Source organism: Stigmatopora argus, unplaced genomic scaffold (assembly GCF_051989625.1).
Source record: "Stigmatopora argus isolate UIUO_Sarg unplaced genomic scaffold, RoL_Sarg_1.0 HiC_scaffold_28, whole genome shotgun sequence".
Taxonomy (NCBI): domain Eukaryota; kingdom Metazoa; phylum Chordata; class Actinopteri; order Syngnathiformes; family Syngnathidae; genus Stigmatopora; species Stigmatopora argus.
In genome coordinates this window covers 684,262-702,728 of record NW_027520042.1, presented here as the reverse complement: position 1 = coordinate 702,728, position 18,467 = coordinate 684,262, and the positions used below count along the sequence as shown (strand labels likewise).

The window sequence follows — 18,467 nt, the reverse complement described above, 5'->3', positions numbered from 1 at the left end:
CCAACTTTTCCTGCCATGCAACAGGTAGGAGACCAAAATTATTATCATCCCAGTTTAATATTGTAGTTTAGATTTAGATCTTTTCCTAATAAATATGCTTAACTTTTTACTTTTGACAATAATTTCAGATGTCCGTAAAACTTTTCAGGTAAAAATATTTTTGTTCAGGCATCATGCTCTGCCAAGCTTTAACTGAAAATGCACCAATGGTTTTCTCTGCTAGATGCTCTTACTTTTACAAAATTACCACAATTGTCAAGAAATGGGAGTGTTTGGGCACAAGTGTTAAATTGCATGGGAAAAAAACATGCATGTTGCAAGTAATAGGCTCAAATAACAGCATTTAAACAACAGCTTTTACAACAATGTCAAGTAGTTAGATGGTAAAAATATTTTTGTTCAGGCATCATGCTCTGCCAAGCTTTAACTGAAAATGCACCAATGGTTTTCTCTGCTAGATGCTCTTACTTTTACAAAATTACCACAATTGTCAAGAATTGGGAGTGTTTGGGCACACGTGTTAAATTGCATGGGAAAAAAACATGCATGTTGCAAGTAATAGGCTCAAATAACAGCATTTAAACAACAGCTTTTACAACAATGTCAAGTAGTTAGATGGTAAAAATATTTTTGTTCAGGCATCATGCTCTGCCAAGCTTGAACTGAAAATGCACCAATGGTTTTCTCTGCTAGATGCTCTTACTTTTACAAAATTACCACAATTGTCAAGAAATGGGAGTGTTTGGGCACAAGTGTTAAATTGCATGGGAAAAAAACATGCATGTAGCAAGTAATAGGCTCAAATAACAGCATTTAAACAACAGCTTTTACAACAATGTCAAGTAGTTAGATGATATTAACTGCTTTTTTTTCTTCTTTTTTCAGCAGAACACTGATGCTGGATTCTGGATTGGTCTTAAAAATATTGTTGAAGTCAGCACGTAAGTACCATTCTCACACACACACACACACATACACATGCTTTATAACATGGCCTAATGTCAGTTGGTTTTGTGTAGCCAAGGGCAGGTGAACCAACCACCCCCAGATTCCACCTATGGTGCTGATCCTCCACAAAAGTCCTCATCAACCTTGTAAGATGTCTCAACCGTTCACCAAAAATTTGCACTTTGGCAACACTCAGCCCAACTGACTTATTTTTGTGTTTTTATTTATTTATTAGGAAAAAGAGGACATCGGTGCGAGGCTCACCGGATTATATCAAGAAGCCCTTGAATGCCTTCATGCTTTATGCAAAGGAGAACCGGCCCATTTTGAAAATGCTTTATGAGAAAAAAGACAGCGCCAGCATTAACAAACTCTTGGGTCAGATGGTGAGTTTAACTGGCCATGCGGTGTGGTTGTTGCTGCTTGTGAACTTTTTGTGTGTGTTGACGCTCGTGTGGTTTTGTCCACAGTGGAAAACGCTTTCGCAAGGTGACAAACAGAAATATTTCGAGGAGGCGCAGCGCTTGAACGACGAGCACGCCATTAAGTATCCCAACTGGTCGACCCGTGACAACTACGTAAGTTGAGAAACTGAGCAACAACTTGTCATAGCTGATGTTTTTCATGGAATTTTCAATATTATTTATCATATCATTTCTATAGTCAACATATTCACACTCCAGCCTGGTCTTGATTATGTTTTGTTTTTATTTTCCAGGGTAAAACAAAGAAAAAGAAGTGTTGTCATGCGGCACGTAAGTTTCTTTCTTTCTTTCTTTTAATTCTTAAAATCCATTTAGGAGCTTAATATAAAAGTCACATGATTTGAGATCATAGTTGGTACATAAGAAAAGAAGAGTATTTGTGAGAAACCTGATGGAATTATGCCAATTATTCACTGCCAACTGATTGGACGTCTAGTGCTGTCAATGGCAGATAGTGAGTTAATACCCACGCTCAATCACGGGATAACCTACATTTATTTATTTTTTTCAACTTCCAAAGGAAGATGTCGTTTTCTGACAACATTTTAAGGGTGGAAAAATGAACAATCAAGTCGTGCAATGTTATTGTTGTGGGTAGTAATTGTTGTTTGTTTTCTTCTCTGGGTGCACGAGCCAGCGCCCCGCTGCCACTTCGGTCGCTGCCTATCCGGTCTTTGCTCCTCCGGTTGCTGGCTATCCAGCGTCTCCTCCTCAAGTCAGTGTCTATCCAGTTTACGCCCATCCGGTGACTCCCTATCCAGCGTCTGCTCCAGTCACAAGTCCGGCTGACTATGCGGTCACTGCTCATCAAGTCGATGCCGATCCAGGCTTTGTCCAGCCGGTCACTGCCTATCCAGCATCTTTTCACCAAGTCGATGTCGATCCAGGCTTTGTCCAGCCGGTCACTGCCTATCCAGCATCTTTTCACCAAGTCGATGTCGATCCAGGCTTTGTACAGCCGGTCACTGCCTATCCAGCATCTTTTCACCAAGTCGATGCCGATCCAGGCTTTGTCCAGCCGGTCACTGCCTATCCAGCATCTTTTCACCAAGTCGATGTCGATCCAGGCTTTGTCCAGCCGGTCACTGCCTATCCAGCATCTTTTCACCAAGTCGATGTCGATCCAGGCTTTGTCCAGCCGGTCACTGCCTATCCAGCATCTTTTCACCAAGTCGATGTCGATCCAGGCTTTGTCCAGCCGGTCACTGCCTATCCAGCATCTTTTCACCAAGTCTATGTCGATCCAGGCTTTGTCCAGCCGGTCACTGCCTATCCAGCATCTTTTCACCAAGTCGATGCCGATCTATTGGAAAAAATGTTTTATTTCTTCTAATTCGCCATCTATTAACAAAGTAACACATAACCAGTGGTTTAATAGTAATAAAATGTGTTTAATCTAACTAAAATTGGGCAGATTTCGCCGACGGGAGACAGAGACGTTTGGGGGGGGGGGTCGTTTTTTTTCCACGACAACGCACTCGTAAACGGAACAAACACATTCAAATTAACTTGGATTAATATATACAGACACTCAAACATACGTTTAATGTAACTTTACACAAAACTGAATTCTAATTTTGTTGTAATCTTTTGTTACCTTCGTTTTCCGGGTTGGTGGTTTGCCACGCCTCCACCCTCACGTTCGCTATCGATTGACTGTTTGCTGTTGTATTGCCTTCAAAATATTCCCAAAATGATGCACACAAATGTCCTCACAATAGGACAACGCACGACCACTTGCCAACGAGAAATAGTCTTTAAAGAACGATCGCGGGAGCTTCTTTCCTTAGAAAGAATAACAGGAAATACAATAGTTGAGCTTACCCACGTATTGATTGTGGGTAATGAAGTTTTATTCTGAGAAAGGTTGCCATTGCCTATGGGTGTTGTGTACACGAGTATACTTCATTACCCAGAAAGCCCTCTTTTTGCCCGCACATCCGCGTTGTGCGTTTCCTGGTCGTACGAGAAACTCGTCTGAATTAATTGTTCCGTGCTCGTAAATATTGTTATACACGAAAGATATGCAAAAAAGACCTGGCTTGGTCGCATCACGAAATTTTAATCGCATGACGGGCGAATTATTCGATCGAAATTTCCGCCGTAAGACGAGAACTTTGTATGACGAGCGGTCGTATGACGAGGCACCACTGTACATGTTTAAATATGTATACATATGTATATATTATATATATAATAAATATAAATCAACTTTAACTGATGGTCATTGGAATTGACATACATACGTGTCATTGGGATTGACAGACGTGTTTAAAATGTTACAAAATTATCCATCTCACTTCTTGGGATGTTCCACAGCTAATCACGTGATCGAAAATTTGGCCTGATCAAGTCATTTAAAAAAATCATTTAAATAAAGAATTGATGTCATGTTTTGTTGGGTTTATAAGCAAGATTTATCAAACGCTTTTTATTTTTACTAGGATGAGCGGTATGAAAAATGAACGAGTTTCTTATTCCATTTATTTATTAATTTTCTCAAGTGATATTGATATTATAGGGATCGCCGAAAGGGTGCAAAGTTTCTTGATACTCACTTGAGACCCCCAAAACGTCCTTATACAGGAAGGAAATTGTGGTGCAAATTTTTAGAGGTGCACCAAAAGAGACCACTTGTATTCCGACCTTCTTTCAGCATGCGTGCAAAGCAAAACCAAACGTGAAGACCATCCGACCCCAAAATACTGTGAATGTGCATTTACAAACTTTTGTCATCTACATGATCATCTTTGGACTTTTTGCGTTAATTCTATGCTAGGGTAGGGCTAACAGGAAATGGAAGTTGGATTGGTTATTAAATTAATGAAAGTGTGATTGACACTTGGCACGGTCATGCCTTACTGAACCTTAGTACTACTAATAGGGCAACATTTTTAAAGCCTTATTACTTGCATCCCTTTTTCATTTATTCAAATTGGTTATAGTTGTAAACAGGCTTCACTTTTACCCAATCCAGCAATTTATTCATTTTTACATTGAGTTTATAGTACCTTTAATGTGTCTCACAATTTGATGTAATTTTGTAGTATCAAAAAACAATTTGAGGATCACTTGAGGATTCTACAAATTCTTAGGCCCCTATTGTTAATTTTAAGCCAATTCAAGGAAGTTTTTTTTGTCGAAAAAAGGTCCCCATAGAGCAGAGGTCGGGAACCTTTTTGACGAAGAGAGCCACAAACAATTCATATTTTCAAATGTTATTCCTTGTGAGCCATACTACAAATTTAAAAGTCAAAATACATACATGTAAACGAGTGCCTTTTTTGTAATTTCACCACTTTTAAAGTGGAAAAAACTGATTTTTTTAAAAAAGGTTCTTATGCTGTTGCAAATCAATGAGAGGGTGCATTCTAGAAGAGTCTACTGCAAAAAAATAAAGATTAAAGCAAAAAAAAAGAAGATTAAAGCAGTTCTAAACGTAATATCTCAGTTCTGTCACCAGCGATTTCCATATTTTAGCTCACAGGTTAGCAAAGAGCCAGATGCACCCATCAAAAGAGCCACATGTGGCTCCCGAGCCATAGGTTCCCTACCCCTGCTATAGAGAAACACGAAAAGAGTTCACATTTGATTTTGGGCTCTTTATTTATGTAGTAATGAAAATAGTGGCGACATGGTGAGAAGTGGTTAACACAAAGCTGTCTCCAGGCCGACCAGGTAGAATAAATAGAATGCTACACACGACATTAGTGTTAACGGTTTCCTTGACGACCGCGATGGCGTTCCCTGGCGTTGTGTCCGTCAGATCTTGTACAGCCCGAAAAAGTTGGCGTGGCTGGAGTGACTGAGATATTCCGGGTGCGACACGTTGACCAGCACACTTTGGTTCTGCCGCAGGTTCAGGGCTGATGCCAGGTAGCTGTCAGTGGTCCAGGCGTGCGGGGGCCCCCGCTCGTGGCGCTGAGAGCAGAAGCCCACCCGGTGGGCCTCCAGCAGGGCGCTGTCGTCACCCGACGGCGAGCGGAGGAACACGGTGTGGACGAAGGAGGACGTGGGCGAGCAGTGCTTGAAGATGAACTCCACCCGTGAGTAGACGTGGTAGAGTCCGCTCTGGTTGACGCGGAGGGCACCGTCCGACACCCGGTAGGCCACGCCTCCGCCGGTGAAGGCGCCGCTGATGCGCGAATCCCAGCGAAGCGTTTTGGGGAAGTGGCTCTTTTCAATTCGACCTGCGACACAAAAGAAACTTTTTGGATGGTAGAATGAAAGCAAATTTACCAGATAAAATGGGAAGCAATATTTTTTTAATGAAATTTGATCTTTTTTTTCTATAATTGTAAGTTAACATTTGTTTAATGAATCAAGGAAAACTATTGTACAATGGAAAAAAAGTGTTGATTTGATTAGGATTTTTATTTAGATTTTTTTTAACAAAATGTAAATGTTTTAAAATTATTTTAAAAAATATATATTTTCACATTGGACATGTTTAGAAAAAATATGAAATAGAACAGGTCCACCAAAAAAGAAAATATACAAAATGAATTTTAGTTTAGAAAAATGCAAAAAAGTATTTGTTGTTTTCTCCCCAAATTATACAAGTTCTTCAAGTATACATCCTAATATTTTGTTCTCGAAAAGTGTTCTTTTTAAAAAAAAAAATGGGATTAATGAATAATTCTCTAACCTTTCAAAAAAATATTAAATGAAGTGAAAAAAGGTTTTTAATATTTTTCTATAAAGTCTAAAAAAAATGCAGAAATAGTTTGTGTGGGAGCCTTCAGCCATATTTTAAAGAAACACTTTACCTATGACATGCGCTGCGGTCCTTTCTAACTCTTTCTTCTTTTTGTCATCTTTGTTCCGTCCGGTTTCATCCTTGAAACCTTGAAGACAGACAGCGCATTGCATTTCATCCTTTTGTAAGGAATTTCAATGTCAAGCAGAAATGTTTTGTGGCCTTTAAAAACTTTTGAACTGTCTGTCTTATTCGTTCAATTAGGAGTGTTTTTCGTAGGGCCCATAAAGTACTACACTTTTCAGGCGTCTGAAGTTCAATCAGACATCTTTGTTAAGCCACTCTTCACAAGTTTGCATTTAGAGCCCTAATCCGTTTAACTGGCCGTCGAGCGACTACACCCAACTCACTCCTAACAGTTTGTTTTGGCAACAGCAGCCCTATAAGTAAGCTAACCTGTTAAATCCATGTAAGAATTTAATTAAAGGGTCATTTGAGGTAACATTTTGTTGTCATTTTTCCCCCAGCTACAGACCTTCAACACGTCTGCTCCATGCACAACAGTAGAGGACTTGACCAGTGGAGCTGCCTTATCACAGGCTTTGCATCAAATGTGAGAGGACACATACGCACGCGCACAAGCACCCCCTGCGGTCTTGGGACATGAGATTTTGATATTTGTATTGTACATTTGCTACTTAAGTGCAATGAAGAACCTAGCCTCTTTTTGCTATTTTTTTTTACTATCTACTATTACTAGCTACTACTGACAAACAGTTTTTGTTCTAAAGTTGAATTTAATTCATCAAAATTCTTCTAAGCCATTCATTAAGTGTGTGTCGCGCAGAGACCCTTCGTGGTTCACTGACGCTTGGCTTTCTCGTATCAAAACCGACGTGGATGACAACTGGAGGCTGAAGGTAAACGGTTTCTCCTATTCTTGCTACGCTAAGATGTCCAATCTACCTTTTTATAACCAAATATTAAAAACACACCTATTAACCTACCAATTAGCAAAAATATAGAAACAAAATGTGTTATTTGTCAGCGTCAATGGCACTGAATGGATAAATATAGTATCTGATTTTGTGTGTGTCACAGCTGAACAACCTAAAGAAGATACTCCAAATGGTGTTGGAGTATTACAGCGAGGTAAGCGCCTCCTCATTTCGTTCGGATTCATGCGGCCAATGAGGCGCGTTGTGTTGTTAGCAAAAGGCACAAGAAAGAAAACAGTGTGTATTGTGGCTAAAAAAGCTCAGATCAAGTCTGGTATGCGCTTATGTGATCATATCACCGGGGCCAAAAAAGTTAACCATTTTGTGGTAGTCGTAACTTGATGCACTTTGGACTAGGTCTTGGTCCAGGGACTTTCTGACTTCCCTCTGCCTGACGTGGCCTTGGCCGCCGAGGACTCGAACCCGGCGGAGCTGGGCAGGCTACTGCAGCTCGTACTGGGCTGCGCTGTCAGATGTGAGCGTAAGCAAGGTATAGGGCTAAGCCAATTGATGTAATATGGTATTTTTGTCAAAGGCTAAATATTGAAGTCAGATTTTTTTTTCCAACAAATTCGCTACTTCATTCCACGGCCACGAAAGTAAAAGGAACAAAAAACAACTGAATGTGAATCCCTTTTAACAGAGTACATCCAAATCATCATGACGTTGGAGGAATCGGTGCAGCATGTCGTCATGGCGGCCATTCAGGAGGTTCGTGCTACATCGAATAAACTCTTATGTTTTGTAGTAAAAAAAAATAGTTTTAAATACAATTGCGACTAAAACTTTGCACTGATAAAATTGGAATATAAAATATTCCACACATAAATCCCTAAACTCGGAATTTACCGTAGTTGTTTTGGTCAACAATGTCTGGAAATGATTAATCGAAAAATATTTTTTGTTTTTGTCCTCTAATTGTCGATTAATCAAGGCGCTCCTAATATATTGTTCATTGAAGAAAATGGCATTCTCGTATATGGGTGAAATGTTTAACTTTTTTTTTTAAACAGCTCTTACACAGAGAGACCGTGGCCCCCTTAGGAGCAGAGCTATCTGGAAACCTCGAACAGCAGGTCAGTACGATTAACTCCTTCGCTGCCAGAGCCTTTGAAGTTCAAATGTCACTGAAGTCTCTCAATTACAACGCCAATGAGTTAAAGCACAAATGAGCATGCACTCATTCATACTCCGTTTGTCCCTGCCGCATGTGTTCAGCTCCGAAAAGCTCTGGAAGAAGTCACGTCGGAGAAAGAAGCGCTCGCGCAACGCTGCCAGGAGCTTGACCAGCAGGTGACTCCACTTCTTTTAAAGGACCCTCCCGCACACAAACACAGCGAGAGCACATGCACACTCGTCCGCGGGCCAGTGTAAACAAAATATTACCTTTGTCTGGAGCTGCTGTGGCAGAAGGATTGTGAGCTTATATAGTCTGCCCAGCCACTTTGCGGTCATTCCGCTCAGCAGCGGGCACTGACTGACCAATGACTCTCGACAGATTCGGTTGTCGTTCCCTTTGCCGTCCCGCCGGACCGTCAGGTAAGCCCCACATGAGCGAAACTAATCCCCCGTGCTGTTTGGATGTTGACGCTAACTCGGCTAACGGGGCTCCATTAAGGTTGCTACATGGACACGCTGTGTGATGAGTAATTTTAATTCAGTGGTTTTCTGTACTACCCAGGCAAATGTGGGCTGACTAACTGCCAACTGAGTGTTTGTGCATGGATTAACTTGCACTCTGTTCACCACCGCCAGTCTTTTAAGAGTCTCGTTCTCCAAGGTTACTACCTGTGTTTTTCTTCTTGGAACTTCTTGATCAGGTGGCTGTTCTCCAAGAGGAACATAACAGCCTGCTCGCCGAGAACGACGTCCTCACCGACCGAGCCAATCAGTTGGAGACGTTTGACGACCCCAACACGCCGTCGGGCAGGAAGCACAGCCAGCTACAGCAACAGCTAGAAGTGCTCCAGGAGGAGAACTTCAGGTAGGTGACCGCTTACCAACTTGTGCCACTAGGCGGAGCCCAAAGCCAAGCATGAAGACCTTGGGGATCACTGAAGAAATGGGACATTTTACAAAACATGCAGTATCTGAACTCATTTACATTAAAACTCAGTTAAGAACAATAATTGTTATTCGTTTTTTAAGTCGTTTTAAAATACCAAATAAGTCTGGCGTATCACCTAATTGCATACAATTTTTCTCTTGTCCCGCTGTCCCCATAAACAAATGTACTCAAAAGTAAAACTATAAAAATGAGTTGAAATTAGATTTTTGTTTGTTTTTTTTTTCTTTTTTTTTCTTTTCTCGTGACTGTTTTTTGTAACTGTGGGAACATTTGTTTTAATACACATACTATGTAGTGGAAAATCTGATAAATAAACGCTTTGATTCCTTTGAGCAAAAATGTGCTCCTATTGTGAACTGACCCTGAAAGTAATTTTGTCAGGCTGGAGGCCGCAAAGGACGACTACAGGATCCACTGCGAAGAGCTGGAGAAGCAGCTGGTGGAAGTCCAGCACCGCAACGACGAGTTGACCGGCCTGGCCGAGGAGTCCAGGTCACTCAAGGATGAGCTGGACGTACTGAGGTCTGTTAGCTTTTGCCCAAAAATGAGCAATATTATTTGGCTCACGGTTTCCCGCGCAAGTGAAAACATCTCATTTTGCCTTCTAGGAACTGTTCAGACCGAATGGTGATGCTGGAGGCTTCGGTGGAAACGTACAAGCGTAAACTGGACAACCTGGGGGACCTGAAGAGGCAGATGAAGCTCCTGGAGGAGAACAACACCATCTACATGCAGAACACCGTCAGCCTGGAAGAGGAACTGCGCAAGGCCAACGCCGCCCGGGCACAGCTGGAAACGTATAAGCGCCAGGTAGTCAGCTGTAGTTACATTTTTTTTTTTAAGTTTTGAGAATTATTTCTTTGTCCTTGCGAGCGGACAATCACGACTTTGAAATGAAAAGGCTGGAAGAGAAATACGAACTGGTGACGAAGGAGAAAGAGGTGGGTCTCTCTAGGAACTGGGGAGGGTGTTGGGAAATGAGAGCAGCATGAGTAACTTTTCCATCCACCTGCAGCGCATCATTGTGGAGAGAGAGTCTCTGAAGGAACTCAATGAGGAGCTTCGGTGTACCCAAGCGCAACAGCACCAACTCTCCCAAGCCGGTAGGGTGCATTCAGAAAACTTTTGGGTCATTCCAGAATTGGTTGTCTTGGTCAACAACAAAATTTGGAAACATGAGCCTTTGCGTTCATGACTTTTCTCTTGCTTATCCATGGTATTAATCAGCTATTTATACCAATTTCGTCATACGCAATTGCTGGGTATGATGACAATTGGGCTTTTTTGTCGAGTCAATGATGATGACAAAGCCTATGTCCGATTATTATTATTATTATTATGAGATAGATTAGCTCATTTTACAGACCTATAGTGAAATTTTCATGATGGGATTTATTTATAGTTTTTATTTATAGTATAATTATAGTAAGAGGGTTGCGGAGCTATACTAATATGCAATTTTTTCAAAGGAGTAGAAACAAACTGTTCTTGTCTTGAGGACAAAGGGGAGAAAATTTAAATTTTTAGGCCATGCTTCAGTCCTATTCGGTATTTTAAAACATATTTTCAAGTGTCCTTTCGTCTTAGTTTTTTAAGATTTGGTCTCCAAACGAGTAAATGCTAGTTTAAGATTTCGTATGTGGGTTATTTCAATTTGGAAAGTGGAACGTAAAATGTCCAATTCTGAAATGTCCCTATAACGTTTTCCCGCGGTTGATCTTCAATTCTAAACCTCAACAGCGGTTTTCTCTGGTCTGCAGCAGGGATGCTGCATTCCACAAGCCCCAGTCACGATAACCTAGCAGCAGAACTGATCCCCGTCGAACACAGGTGCAACAGTCCCATCAACACGTACGACGGCTGGCCGGTTAACCCAACGCTGACTTTTGTCATTGTCGCGTAGGGAGAAGTTCATCAGGCTTCAGCACGAGAACAGGATGCTTAGAGTGCAGCAGGAAGAGTTTGAGAGAGAGAAGATCGCATCTCTGCAGTCTCAGCTGGAGAACGCTCACAAGAGCCGCAGTCGATTGGACACGGAGAACAGGTTACCCCTCCTTGCAGCCTGATTATTTGTTCAGTGTCCTTACTCTGCCTTATTCCTACTTTCCCAAAGTGCAGATTGAGTCGCCAACGAGTCGGGGAGCTGCAGCAGCAGGTTGAAGACCTCCAAAAGGCGCTGCAAAGTCAGGCGGTCAAGCCTGATGACGTGAGTGCGCTGGCAGATGTCTATTGTGTTTGCATACCTACATTGATTATTAACTGTCCTTCCTGTCCCTGACACATAGTCAAACCTGAAGCGGAAACTGGACGCGCACATGTAAGTATCAGACTGGACTATGATTCTGGATGGAACTTGAAAGCATACATATTTCTATAGTTTATATTTTCACAGTTCAAATAGTGTATAAGAAAAACTAGTGGAAAACTGGTAACTATGTTGCTACCTGAGAGTACCTACTTTTGCCACGTGACCATTTTTGCGGGACAAGGTTTTGAAGCCCCAGGAATACTATCTGGATGATTCTTTACAGTAAGAGGCCTTTTGCCTGTTTCATCAGGGTCCAGCTGAATGAGGCCCAGGATGAAATCATGAAGAAGAAAGAGCTCCTGGAGGACCTGCAGCCCGACAACACTCAAAACTGTGAGTGTCTCGTCCCCACAGGATGACGGAATTCCCCACCCGAATCAGTCCAATTATGGGTTTTTTTCAGCATTAAAAGTGGACGAGCTCATGGCTGCGCTGAAAAAGAAGGATGATGACATGAGGGCCATGGAGGAGAGGTACAAATTGTACCTAGAGAAAGCTCGAAATGTGAGTAACAGGAGTTGAATGAAGTTCTATTTTTTCCCCACTTAAGAAGTTGAAGGTTTGAGCCTCTTTGCCTGCAGGTGATCCGAGCTCTAGACCCTAAATTGAACCCAGCGACCGCTGAGATTCAGGCTCTGAGGAACCAGGTGACAGACAGAGACAAACAGATTCTCAACCTAGAGGTAATTGTACTATCTTCTACTGTCACATTGGGAGAAAATTAAGGCCAATATGGCTCCACAGCGTCAGTGTGAGCAGGCCCGACTGCGCGAGTACGAAGAGAAACTGATAGTCTCCGCTTGGTACAACAAGGTAAGGTCCAAGATGCGCTTTTGAAGCCGCCATCCACGCTCAAGTTACTCAAGAACATGCTGTCGCCCTTCAGAGTTTGAACTTTCAGAAGCTGGCCATCGAGTCGCGTCTGGGTGGCCGCGCTGGTGCCGCTCTGTCAAATTCTGGCCAGTCCTTCTTGTCGCAACAACGACAAGTGTCGAACGCCCCTCGCCCCGTGCTTTCCATCAGCGTGCCCAACACGACCTCCAAGTAGAGTTGTGTGGAGCCCACATGTTTAACTCAGTCAGCGTTTTCTGGCCTTTATTGTAAAAAAAGCATATATATTACTCACAAAGTTAGCTATTTTGGTCTTTTTGTAGAAGAACATTCTTTTTTATACTCAATTTTACCGATTGATTTCTAGCAATAGTTTTTATTTTGACCGTATTGGGTCATTTCTCTCTACTGCTTTGGCAAAATGGAGTGAAATCCCTGAGGAAAAAAAGGACCAATCCAGTCTCAAGTGACCTTAACATGTCAGCGCCGTGCCAAAGGCTAAAGGAAGATGGGGATCCAGGCCGCTCAGCTGACTAGAGTTTCTCTCGACACCAGATCATCAGGAACAGGACGGAACAGAAGCCTGACAACCTTTAACTACTTACAAGATAGAGGACGGTGATGGCCAAGCTTGCATTACGTTTGTGAATGTCATGTGAAATTTGGTAGATTTTGTACCGGCCACCGACTCATCACTGACGGACAATCAGGGGGCACAAAATGGTGACTGTCTCATCTTATTAACCATGGAGTTGCACTTAAACACCAGCTTTTTTTCCAAAATCCAAATGTCTTAGAATTATAGCCTGGGTCCTACAATGGCATAGTTTTTAATTGGGGGCGTTGATGTTCGGGGCTTTGCTAAGTGCTTTATCAACATTAGGCAGGCTTATTCTGTCACGATGTGTTAATATGCAGATTTGCTTAATTTTGATTAGACATTTGACAATTTTCTTGTATTATATGGTAAAATAAAGCTGTCCAAATATATCTGTATTTAATGGTTGTATTAAAAGAAATGTTTTGAAGCAAAATTTTGATGGAATTAAATTTAGTTTTTATGAATTTTCTGGTGTCATGCTGATTAAGTTACATATCTATATTCTGGGTGTGTACATTTCTAATAACTGACCACATGCAGCGGAGAATCGGGTAAGTGTGCCTAGGTCATAAGTCTTTTATAAAGATTCATTTTTTGGCATAAAATAGTGTTATTGGTTTAACTCCTGACTCCGTAAATAAACAAATTAATTGTACCTAAACACAAAGGTAGTTTTTTTTCACTTGATGGCTGCATATGCTTTTTAAATTTATTATTATTTTTTATTTAATTTTATTTTCCAATTACTCTGTCAAATTATATTCTATGAAATTATTAATTTGTATCGTTTTTCTGTGTATTATAAAAGGAATTATTATTTTGCCCACCCCCTTTCCCCCCTTTTGTGTACAATGTGAACTAAAAAAAAGTGCAAATTTTAATGCAGGTCATTTCTTGATTAATTTTTCATATTAAAAAAAAGTCTGCATAAAACTAGTTCGTATTTAATTTGATGTACGATGTCCTGAAATAAAATAAAAATATAATAGTTTCTATGGGGCTCAAAATATTAAGAAATGACGTCATCCAAAATTGGGACCTGTTTTTTTTCTATCACCTGCTATCTTTCTGGCTAACGTGCAAACCGTTACATTGGAATCATCGACAGGCTACTCCTAAAATCAACCACAGACGTAATAAAACGTTTTGTCCTTATTGCTTGGGTTTAGCATGTTTGTGAATACTTTCAAATGGTGTAAACTTGCTATTTGTTGTGTTTTGTCGACATAAACAAAGATAACCTGGCGGAAAACTAGCAGAGCTACGAGTGATGGGGGGTGGGCGCCATCTTAGGGTGGGCGCCATCTTAAGACGGTAAAGTATTACACTTTTTATTTTTCCCACTTTTCTTTTAATTTATCCGTTGATAAAATTCAACGGGGTGTTCATGTAAATATGACAATTAATATAATTCGATGTAACGATTTTGTTCAACTTAAAAATCGAGTGAAATGGTTCTCATTTTTTCCCGGCTTCCTATTGGACAAGCGCCATCAAACGCCGTGACGTATATGAAAGAGGTCAAAGAAAAGTGTTACCATGCTAACGTTATCAGTTGCAATTATAAAAATCCAAATATTTTCGATCTTCAAATAACATTTTGAACAAACGAGACAATGAATTATTTAATAAAAGTAGCCTAGGTAAAATACGTTTGTTTATATCACATCATAATTGTGTAGTCACCAACTTTTTTGGTTAATACACATTTTTCCATTAGTAAACTTGCATTAAAAAAGTGACTATAATCATTCTTAGACGATATAGAGAGATTTAAAAATGGTAACGTTATTTTTCCTTAGTGTCCAAAACTCAAATCGAATTTTAATGCGATGAGTTGATTCGCGAAGTGAATGGTTGAACGCGCCGTTCTAGTTGGGCGGGGTTTTTCACCCGTGACGTCACAGCGGCCTTCGCTCAACGGCTGCATCCATCATCAGTCCATCTTTGCCTGCGAAGCATTCGGGTCTCTGCAAGCAGCAAGAAAGAACAACTTATATTAAATCAAATGGAGTCCTTCGAAACTATTAACCAGCTTTGGTTGAGCTCCACCTTTGAGCTGATCGACTGGAATTTGACTTCTTCTCCAGATGCACTTGGGGAATTCACAACTTTTCCTGCCATGCAACAGGTAGGAGACCAAAATTATTATCATCCCAGTTTAATATTGTAGTTTAGATTTAGATCTTTTCCTAATAAATATGCTTAACTTTTTACTTTTGACAATAACTTCAGATGTCCGTAAAACTTTTCAGGTAAAAATATTTTTGTTCAGGCATCATGCTCTGCCAAGCTTTAACTGAAAATGCACCAATGGTTTTCTCTGCTAGATGCTCTTACTTTTACAAAATTACCACAATTGTCAAGAAATGGGAGTGTTTGGGCACAAGTGTTAAATTGCATGGGAAAAAAACATGCATGTTGCAAGTAATAGGCTCAAATAACAGCATTTAAACAACAGCTTTTACAACAATGTCAAGTAGTTAGATGGTAAAAATATTTTTGTTCAGGCATCATGCTCTGCCAAGCTTGAACTGAAAATGCACCAATGGTTTTCTCTGCTAGATGCTCTTACTTTTACAAAATTACCACAATTGTCAAGAAATGGGAGTGTTTGGGCACAAGTGTTAAATTGCATGGGAAAAAAACATGCATGTTGCAAGTAATAGGCTCAAATAACAGCATTTAAACAACAGCTTTTACAACAATGTCAAGTAGTTAGATGGTAAAAATATTTTTGTTCAGGCATCATGCTCTGCCAAGCTTTAACTGAAAATGCACCAATGGTTTTCTCTGCTAGATGCTCTTACTTTTACAAAATTACCACAATTGTCAAGAATTGGGAGTGTTTGGGCACACGTGTTAAATTGCATGGGAAAAAAACATGCATGTTGCAAGTAATAGGCTCAAATAACAGCATTTAAACAACAGCTTTTACAACAATGTCAAGTAGTTAGATGGTAAAAATATTTTTGTTCAGGCATCATGCTCTGCCAAGCTTGAACTGAAAATGCACCAATGGTTTTCTCTGCTAGATGCTCTTACTTTTACAAAATTACCACAATTGTCAAGAAATGGGAGTGTTTGGGCACAAGTGTTAAATTGCATGGGAAAAAAACATGCATGTTGCAAGTAATAGGCTCAAATAACAGCATTTAAACAACAGCTTTTACAACAATGTCAAGTAGTTAGATGATATTAACTGTTTTTTTTTCCAGCAGAACACTGATGCTGGATTCTGGATTGGTCTTAAAAATATTGTTGAAGTCAGCACGTAAGTACCATTCTCACACACACACACACACACATACACATGCTTTATAACATGGCCTAATGTCAGTTGGTTTTGTGCAGCCAAGGGCAGGTGAACCAACCACACCCAGATTCCAACTATGGTGCTGATCCTCCGCAAAAGTCCTCATCAACCTTGTAAGATGTCTCAACCGTTCACCAAACATTTGCACTTTGGCAACACTCAGTCCAACTGACTTATTTTTGTGTTTGTATTTATTTATTAGGAAAAAGAGGACATCGGTGCGAGGCTCACCGGATTATATCAAGAAGCCCTTGAATGCCTTCATGCTTTATGCAAAGGAGAACCGGCCCATTTTGAAAATGCTTTATGAGAAAAAAGACAGCGCCAGCATTAACAAACTCTTGGGTCAGATGGTGAGTTTAACTGGCCATGCGGTGTCGTTGTTGCTGCTTGTGAACTTTTTGTGTGTGTTGACGCTCGTGTGGTTTTGTCCACAGTGGAAAACGCTTTCGCAAGGTGACAAACAGAAATATTTCGAGGAGGCGCAGCGCTTGAACGACGAGCACGCCATTATGTATCCCAACTGGTCGACCCGTGACAACTACGTAAGTTGAGAAACTGAGCAACAACTTGTCATAGCTGATGTTTTTCATGGAATTTTCAATATTATTTATCATATCATTTCTATATTCAACACATTCACACTCCAGTCTGGTCTTGATTGTGTTTTGTTTTTATTTTCCAGGGCAAAACAAAGAAAAAGAAGTGTTGTCATGCGGCACGTAAGTTTCTTTCTTTCTTTCTTTTAATTCCTAAAATCCATTTAGGAGCTTATTATAAAAGTCACATGATTTGAGATAATAGTTGGTACATAAGAAAAGAAGAGTATTTGTGAGAAACCTGATGGAATTATGCCAATTATTCACTGCCAACTGATTGGACGTTTAGTGCTGTCAATGGCAGATAGTGAGTCAATACCCACGCTCAATCACGGGATAACCTGAGTTTAAAAATATATATATATTTTTCTACTTCCAAAGGAAGATGTCGTTTTCTGACAACATTTTAAGGGTGGAAAAATGAACAATCAAGTCGTGCAATGTTATTGTTGTGGGTAGTAATTGTTGTTTGTTTTCTTCTCAGGGTGCACGAGCCAGCGCCCCGCTGCCACTTCGGTCGCTGCCTATCCGGTCTTTGCTCCTCCGGTTGCTGGCTATCCAGCGTCTCCTCCTCAAGTCAGTGTCTATCCAGTTTACGCCCATCCGGTGACTGCCTATCCAGCGTCTGCTCCAGTCACAAGTCCGGCTGACTATGCGGTCACTGCTCACCAAGTCGATGCCGATCCAGGCTTTGTCCAGCCGGTCACAGCCTTTTCAGCATCTTCTCACCAAGTCGATGCCGATCCAGGCTTTGTCCAGCCGGTCACTGCCTATCCATCCGCCTCTCCAACGGCAACTTTCCAAGCCGCTCCGGCAACGGTTCCCGACACCTGGCCCTTCTTCACGTCCTTTGACGTGACGACAGAGTTTCAGATGCCACTCAGCCTTGAGCTGGAACTAAATGATTTTTTTAAAGAGCATGGAGATATGCTCTTCGATGAATTCGAAGACCTTGATTTATCTGTTTTCGATTTGTAAAAAAAAATGTATATATATATATGTATATTTGTGAATACTATTTTACTACAGTTTTTAAATGTTATTTCCCGACACCTGCTCGTTCTTCACGTCCTTTTAAAATTAACTTTTAAAAGAGCAAGGAGATATGCTCTTCGATGAATTCGAAGACCTTGATTTATCTGTTTTTGATTTGAAAAAAAAAAGTATATATTTGTGAATACTATTTTACTACCGTTTTAAATGTTGTTTCCCGACACCTGCCTGTTCTCCACGTCCTTTGACGTGATGGCAGAGTTTCCGATGCCACTAAAATTAACTTTTAAAAGAGCAAGGAGATATGCTCTTCGATGAATTTGAAGACCTTGATTCATCTGTTTTCGATTTGTAAAAAAAAATGTGAATACTATTTTACTACTGTTTTAAATGTTGTTTTTATGTTTTTATATTAAATAAGTGTTATTGTGTGATCTTAATTCAGAAATGTTTATTTTGTGGGAAATGCTTTTTTTTAGGTGACAAAAATATTTTTTTAACGAAAAATTGTATTGCCAAAGTTAACACTGGAAGAAAAGGCCTTATAAATATTGATACATTCAGTTTAGGGCCTGCCAGTCACTATTTCAGGTTGTATTGCTTGCAGTAAATATTTTAACC

General features: G+C 40.5%; 2 protein-coding genes and 1 pseudogene across 3 annotated transcripts; 2 read left to right on the top strand and 1 right to left on the bottom strand.

The window, feature by feature from the left end:
- Window positions 1–5,020: 5,020 nt before the first annotated feature.
- Window positions 5,021–6,305, bottom strand: LOC144070322 (tumor necrosis factor ligand superfamily member 6-like). The gene is made up of 2 exons (XM_077594882.1): window positions 6,203–6,305; window positions 5,021–5,623 (listed from the first exon to the last, which is right to left on the bottom strand). Exons 1-2 carry the CDS (start codon window positions 6,303–6,305, stop codon window positions 5,196–5,198), a joined length of 531 nt encoding a protein of 176 aa, XP_077451008.1. The 3' UTR covers window positions 5,021–5,195.
- Window positions 6,306–6,329: 24 nt separating this feature from the next.
- LOC144070321 (protein Hook homolog 1-like) lies at window positions 6,330–13,371 on the top strand (annotated as a pseudogene). Its single transcript, XR_013299212.1, has 21 exons — window positions 6,330–6,344; window positions 6,660–6,745; window positions 6,980–7,052; window positions 7,234–7,284; window positions 7,488–7,620; window positions 7,774–7,841; window positions 8,144–8,206; window positions 8,349–8,423; window positions 8,951–9,114; window positions 9,580–9,720; window positions 9,807–10,139; window positions 10,214–10,301; window positions 10,959–11,028; window positions 11,102–11,242; window positions 11,317–11,404; window positions 11,484–11,515; window positions 11,757–11,839; window positions 11,910–12,010; window positions 12,088–12,189; window positions 12,251–12,319; window positions 12,393–13,371. The product of XR_013299212.1 is annotated as a protein Hook homolog 1-like (transcript).
- Window positions 13,372–13,472: 101 nt separating this feature from the next.
- Window positions 13,473–18,269, top strand: LOC144070320 (uncharacterized). Its single transcript, XM_077594881.1, has 6 exons — window positions 13,473–13,489; window positions 16,293–16,367; window positions 16,457–16,607; window positions 16,692–16,799; window positions 16,940–16,976; window positions 17,338–18,269. The coding sequence occupies exons 1-6, from the start codon at window positions 13,473–13,475 to the stop codon at window positions 17,829–17,831; spliced, it is 882 nt and encodes a 293-aa protein (XP_077451007.1). The 3' UTR covers window positions 17,832–18,269.
- The last annotated feature ends 198 nt before the right edge of the window (window positions 18,270–18,467 follow it).